Below are 7,129 nucleotides of genomic sequence, written 5' to 3'. Positions count from 1 at the left end.
AAAAATCCGATTTTTTTTAAATATATATAGTCAACTAGTATACTTGCATATGAAGTTTCAAGAAGAAATCATATCTGTGGTAATCTGGGCAAAAATGACAAAATTGAAGCTATATTAAAAAACGCTGTTTAACGAAAAGTATGGTCGCATTTCTATTTTCTTCACTAAGAATACCATGGGTATTAATACATCATGAAACTTCACACGTGAGTAGAATGATCGACTAAGATTCATACTACGAAATTTCAGATATTTTAATAGTTTTTTTAGTATTTTTTTATGAATTTACTATTCACATGGATGCGCGTGCACCCGTGTTCACCTTTGTATTTTCGACTATTCTTTTGCCTTTTACTAAAGAATACCGTGTGCACGCCATAATAAGCAGCATCTCATAATTTTTGAAGGGTGTCTTTTTTTTATGAGAAGCGTCCAACAAATCTGAATTTTAAATCTTACTAGTGTTTAGACGTCTTTCTGGAAGAATGCTACAGTAGAAAGATCGTAACAATTCGAAATTATAGGTGGCAGTGCCGATGATCATCATAACTGTCGTGGTTACAGTTTTTATTTTTCTTTTAGAAAGGTCAATGGTTTCAACTTGACAAAAGTATTTATGGAACCACCCCGTCCTGTGGCCTTAGAGTAATGGGGGCTCGATGGATCCCGATCATTGTTGTTTAGAAGACTTTGTTTTTAGATGTTTTTTTGAGTTTTGTTAGGTTTTTTGTCCTTCTTGAAAAGTCGTCGAAAATTCGGTGGCTCCCTCAAGATGAAATAAGGTTCTTCCCGTCTAGCCCCCGTTTTGGTGGTGCGTCTAGCATCGTCAGTGGACATATGGAGGTATGTTTCCTACATAACTGTAGTCGGCACTAGGTAGCATACGGATCTGAATGTAATTTTTATTATTTCTTGTGATTGTTGTACTTGCATAATTGAAGATGATTTGATCGAAAGTTTTTCAGAAAAGAAAAGTTTCAACGGACAAACCTAGTCATCACATTTTCGACGTGTCGTCGCTAGATCACATACGCAAACTGCTACATAGACCAGCCCATGTAACATTTTTTTTGTTTAATTCAGGTTTCTCTAGTTAACAATAAAGGAATTCGTAAACATGTTTCAGCTTTATTTTCCTTTCTACCTGTTCTCTTTTCAATATTTCAGGGTTTCTTTTTTTCCATTTCAAATTATAATTTCACTAAAAATTTCTAAAAAAACTGCAAACACCTCATAACATTTGTAACCAGTGTTTTCCTTAAATTTAGGGCGTTTTTCAAATTAACGTTTAAAACTTGTTAACATCTAAGGAATTCATAAACATTTTTTAAATGCACAAACATATATTCTAAAATCAGGAACACGTTATTTTAAATTGAAAATATTATTTAAATTCGTTAACGTTTTATTTTCTGGAACTAAAAAAAGACGAAGCTTATTGGCCATGGCCGGTCCATTTCAGGAACCTTGTGCGTCATAGTGGTAATTAATCTCATACGGCTTCATCTAGATCTAGTTTTTTTGAAGGCAAACATCTGGATCTAGTAGTTTCAAAAGTTTCACATGGCCTAGAATGGCTCATTGAGGCAAGAATTGGATGTTCACGACCAGCAAAGTAGCGTTACTAACACCCTGGTGAGTTCAAGGCTATGTGCAATGCAAAGTTCCTGGAGAGGTGCTTAGCTGAAAATGTTTTACTCAAGTACCAGTGCTTAATTGTAGAGGACCAATTTTTAGTTAGTCGCCTTGCTATAGAAATAAGCATTGATGCTCAAGGAAAAGCTGATTTTATAGTCTGTTTTCTAAACTTCTACCAGTATGCAGTTTATAAGTGACGTTTTAGATGAAAATAACCTAAGGGCAGCCACAGTGTGTTGCCAAATGCATTCTTTTTCAGCAAATTTGGTAACACCTCCGCAATGGTGGAACATCTATAATTAATATTTTACAAACGCGAGTGTTCTTTTAACATAGTACACATGCAAGCACTCTTATATACGCGCATACACTCATCCATATAAATATACACACGCACACCCTACCCTGTAAGAGCATCTCTAACAGACCTCGTATAATGCCCCAACCCGCAAAATAACCGTCAAAATACGGGTCCACGCGAAAAATACGCTCGATCAGACACTGTAAATGTGTCGGAAGCTTAAAAAAATCGAGGGGCGCGGTAAAATCCCACCCCCAACCCGCGAAAACACAGATTTCCCTGTCGACCCGACAGTGCCCTGTATCTCAGAAAAGCGGTTGGCGGGAGGGGCATTTCAGCCCGCGCGCGTTCCCCACCCCCTTCCGCAGCCGCCTGCCATCGGTTTCGCCCGTCCGCCGCTAGCGATTCCGGCCATATCTACGGAGGGAATCACGCCGCCGGGGCGCTCCTCATCCGGTTCCACCTAGCCGCTTCACCGGCTCCCCGTCACCGCCCCGGGATCGACCGCCGCAGAGCCACCGCCCCGAGCCGCTTGTGAGTACTTGTGCTTGTGCTTTCGGATGCGATATGCATAGTTGGTTCATGCGGCATTCATATTTGTGATTTTAGATGGAATTGAGCTCTCGCGAGAGGTTTTTGCTCGAGGATTTGTCCGACTCGAACGACACGGATGTTGAGATGCTGCTTGAGAACTATCGGCAGCAGATGTTGGTGATGGCCCTCGCCATGAAGGAGCACGACGATGAGAACCGAAAGAGATGGCGAGGATCGACCGTTGGCCGTCTTTGCATTCCTCGCAATCGCCATCTTTTCCTTCCGGAGTGGTAAAGAACCGTCTTATACAATGTAGATACACCTGAGTAGCTCAAGCACACAATTAGTACACTAATTGTGTTGCCATCAACACCAAAGCAATAAGTGGAAAATGCCTGTTCACCACGCCCACCCCAACCACTCAGTTGTCGCTCCCCGTCGCCGACCAGAATCACGGATCCACGCCGCCACGCACAGTCTCGAGCCCGTGGTCACGGCAGTGCTTCCTCCTCTCACAATGGAGCTTTCCACTTCCTCGACTCCCACCCCTGCTCCAGCCGCAGAGGAAATACCTCGGGGGTGCAGTAGTGGGTGTGAGGGACGTGGGTTGTGGATATCACCGACGCGAATCCACGAGAAGATTTGGATCGGATCATTCCAATCGGCGGTGTAGGCAATGCAGGAGTACGACATAATGTCGGAGCGCCTTCACGACGCGGTTCATCTTCCCCGATAACTTACCGCATTTGACTCCGGTCAACCCTGGGTTGCCACCATACAGAGATGCTGGAAGACCTGGAGGCCAGCGAGCACCTTGAGGCAGAGCAAGCCGGCAAGGCGCACATGACAGAGCTTCGCCGCATGTACCTAGAGCGTGTCGAGGAGGAGCGTCGGTTGTACGAGCTGTACAAGTCAGATGCGGCGCCGATTATTTGTCTTTGCTCCAGCGGCGACTCCGGCTCCAACGGTGACGGACATGGCGATGGCGGTGGTGATGGAACGGGCCAAGGTGGTGTCGGCGAAAAGGGCCAAGGCGTGGCGGTAGACCGGGTGAGGAGACCATGACCGAATCGGAACGGGAAAGGTTCATAAACAAGAGCGATAATGAGTAGTTTCTTTAACTTTTATGCAATCTAGTTTAAATTTTGTTTAACTTGTGTAAAATAGTTTATGAAACTTATTGAATCGAGTTTGATGAAGGAGTTTGAATGAAATTTGCACCGAATTTGTGTTTTTTTAGGAGTTAGGTATAGGTTCGGTTAGAAACGACACTTTTCTGTTTTCTTGAGGAGCAAATATACTCCTCCGAAGAATACTCAACCATTTACTCCTTTATAGTATAGGAGGCTGGTTATAGATGCTCTCACCCGCCTCATACGTCTGGGCGGGCCGCCTGGTCACTAACCGGTCATGATTTTTTTGCCCAGATGGCCCCCCTCAAACGGGCCTCAAAGGCCCGGGCTGACCGGCACCCCTTATATCCAGGTCAAATATGGGGCGCCTGGACACGTCTGCCATGTAAGGACAGACGATGGGGTCCCACGTGGACTTATCCGGAAACTCGGCGGTCCGACGGACGCCTCCTCCGCCGTCGCGGTGTGAACGCCGCGTGGCGCCGCTCCGGCTCACCGCCCGAGATCAAATCCGACTATTTAAACCGACCGTCCCCCAACCCTAGCCCATCCACCTCCTCCCTCTCCTTGCCGCCACCCGAGCCTGTCCGCCTCCTCCCCCCGCTCTCCGGTGGCTGATCACCACGTACGCTATGCTCACGCCCGAGCGCCGGAGGCAGATTGTGGAGGAAATCCAGGCACGGCGCCGCTCGCATCGCTGCAGGCTGCCTCCAGACTCGCCGGAGCCGGAGGAGGATGAGGAGCAGCAGCCGGAGGAGAACAAGGAGCATCATCAGCCGGAGCCGATGGAGGAGGCGGATCAGGAGGAGGACGAGGCGGAGCTGCCGGAGCAGGGCTTCAACATGGCGGAGGCGGAGTTCACCGTCGCCCAAGCCGCGGAGATGGCGGAGCAGCATGCCATCCTGAAGTCCATCCAGGATGAGGCCTACGTGAAGGCCAACGAGTAGTTCCTTCAGCAGGAGCAGGCGGCGTCCGACGCGCTCTTTGCCGAACTCGAGACAGAGATAGAGGAGGATGAGGCCAGAGCGGAGCAGCCAAAGGCGTCGGAGGCTCGGGAGCTGCAACTGAAGATTGTCGACATCTCCGACGAGGAGTAGCTAGATCTCTATGTAGTATGCAGGTTTTTAAGTTTGCATGCTTTTGTATGGATTTGACAATCTAGTATGAGATGTCCGGATGTAGTTGTGTTGATTTGAGGAGTGCCCGATCACTGCCCGCGGATGCGTGTGAGGGTTAGATTTTTCCTATGCGCCTGTAGATACTCTTGTACTTGGATACTTGGGGATCACGATAATCCACGGGACTAGAAAAGTAAAGGGGTGGAATCACATGAATTCTTAGTTCTGTGTCTACTTCCAAGCATCTGTCGATCTGATGCCGCAGATTATGTAGGCTAGCATCTTTGACATGTTAGTACCTACAATGAAATTCCTTTAATATTCGTCCATGTCAAACAGGGCTTCGTTGTTTATAGCTTTCAGCAACCGGATCGCAGCCCCTAATAAGTTGTAAACAGATCGCCAGTTCACTCACATGGCCGGCTGCTAATCCTCGTACTCTGACTTCAAATTATAAGATTTAAAGATGCGGTCTAGGACAAGTTATTGAATCAAAAGAAGTACAGGCGCCCCATGTTGCAGTGGCCAGTAGGTACGAGCCGACGACTTTCCTCCATCGACAAACCCCATCATAATCGTAATCTAGTGTATAAAAGGGCGACATTTAGCGCCATGCATGTCCAGCAGCAAAGGCGAAACCCATCAGACCATGTCGACACGGAGAGCTCCTCCGAGTCTGGCCACGGCGGCGACGGCTATCCTGGCCGTCCTGGCCGCGGCGCTCGCCACCACGGGAGCTCGCGCACAAATGTGCGGCGCGCAGGCCAACGGCGCCAAGTGCGCGAACTGCCTCTGCTGCAGCCGCTTCGGGTTCTGCGGCAGCACGGCGGACTACTGCGGCGCCGGCTGCCAGAGCCAGTGCAGCGGCTGCGGCTCCACTCCTTCCGGCGGCCAGGGCGTGGCATCCATCGTGTCCAGGGAGCTCTTCGAGCGGATGCTCCTCCACCGCAACGACGCGGCGTGCCTGGCGCGCGGGTTTTACACGTACGACGCGTTCCTCGCGGCTGCCGCGGCGTTCCCTGCCTTCGCCGGCGCGACGTTCAGCACCAACACGCGGAAGCGGGAGGTGGCCGCGTTCCTGGGCCAGACATCCCACGAGACCACCGGCGGGTGGCCGACAGCGCCCGACGGCCCTTACTCGTGGGGCTACTGCTTCAAGCAGGAGAGGAACCCGCCGTCCAACTACTGCGAGCCCAGGATAGAGTGGCCGTGCGCGCCCGACAAGCAGTACTATGGCCGCGGCCCCATCCAGCTCTCCTACAACTACAACTACGGGCCGGCGGGCCGCGCCATCAGCGTGGACCTGCTGAACCAGCCGGAGCTGGTGGCGACGGACCCGGTGGTGTCATTCAAGACGGCGCTATGGTTCTGGATGACCCCGCAGGGGAACAAGCCGTCGTCCCACGCCGTGATCACGGGCCAGTGGTGGCCGACGGCGGTGGACATGGCCGCCCACCGGCTTCCCGGGTATGGCGTGATTACCAACATCATCAACGGCGGGCTCGAGTGTGGGATCGGGCCGGACACACGGGTGGCCGACCGAATCGGGTTCTATACACGCTACTGCAACGTTCTCGGTGTTGGCTACGGGAGCAACCTGGACTGCTACACGCAGCAGCCATTCACCGGCTGAGAAAGTAGATTCTCAGCTGGCTCGCGGGGTCACAAGTGGGCACTCGTGCCCTGGCCCTGACGGGTCCATAAGGGCCCAGCTGGCTTCCTTTCAGCAATTTTCTTTATTGTTTAGGAGACCTAAATGTTTTCCATTTTCACGGAGGCGGAAAACAAAAAATTAAATCCTATATCCTCATTTCCAGAACTTATCATGTTGGATCCACCATCTTCAAAAGTACAAATCATCATTATCGTCGTCACCAACATAAGGCATTGTGGGGAGCATCTTCATCTTCACCATCTTCACAAACAACACCATCTACATCTTCGATGTCACCCCCATGTGTTTGTTTATGTATGTTAGTTGATGCTTTATGTTTTATTGGTATGAGATCCAAACTTTCAGATTGCTATTCATATTCATATGCTCCCACATATGCTTATGCCGTGACTCGCGAGTAGTTCATTACATTCTTAAGGACATATGTAACATATGCTACAAATCCTAGACTCGATCAGGGAATGATTCATTGTCACTCATGTCTGCCTACGATTCCGCTGTATTCGAGATTTCTATTTGATAAAAAAATATTAGCGGATTTAAAAGAATATGAACTGAAAACTGTTTTAAAATTCTATGCTCCCTAGGAATGTCAGTTCTTGGTGCATTGGGATTTTGGGGGGCGCGCGTGGGCCTACCTTTACGCGGGACTTTTGCATGTTCAAGTTCTTTGGGCCGTTCGTCATGGTGTCTGGACCTCCTAATTGGCGCCTTTTGCGCCAGTTATTGA

The 7,129-nt window shown here is 49.3% G+C and overlaps 1 protein-coding gene and 1 pseudogene across 1 annotated transcript; both read left to right on the top strand.

The window, feature by feature from the left end:
* The first annotated feature begins 298 nt into the window (after positions 1-298).
* Positions 299-428, top strand: LOC123109125 (uncharacterized; annotated as a pseudogene).
* Positions 429-5,373: 4,945 nt separating this feature from the next.
* LOC123107888 (chitinase 2-like) lies at positions 5,374-6,661 on the top strand. Its single transcript, XM_044529785.1, has one exon. The coding sequence runs from the start codon at positions 5,374-5,376 to the stop codon at positions 6,355-6,357; it is 984 nt and encodes a 327-aa protein (XP_044385720.1). The 3' UTR covers positions 6,358-6,661.
* Positions 6,662-7,129: the final 468 nt, after the last annotated feature.

The sequence above is a fragment of the Triticum aestivum genome, chromosome 5A (assembly GCF_018294505.1).
Source record: "Triticum aestivum cultivar Chinese Spring chromosome 5A, IWGSC CS RefSeq v2.1, whole genome shotgun sequence".
Classification (NCBI taxonomy): Eukaryota; Viridiplantae; Streptophyta; class Magnoliopsida; order Poales; family Poaceae; genus Triticum; species Triticum aestivum.
This window is presented reverse-complemented; position numbering and strand designations above follow the sequence as displayed.

Coding starts and splice junctions, on each gene's coding strand:
- LOC123107888 (XM_044529785.1), top strand. CDS start 5,374: ATGTCGACACGGAGAGCTCCTCCGAGTCTGGCCACGGCGGCGACGGCT.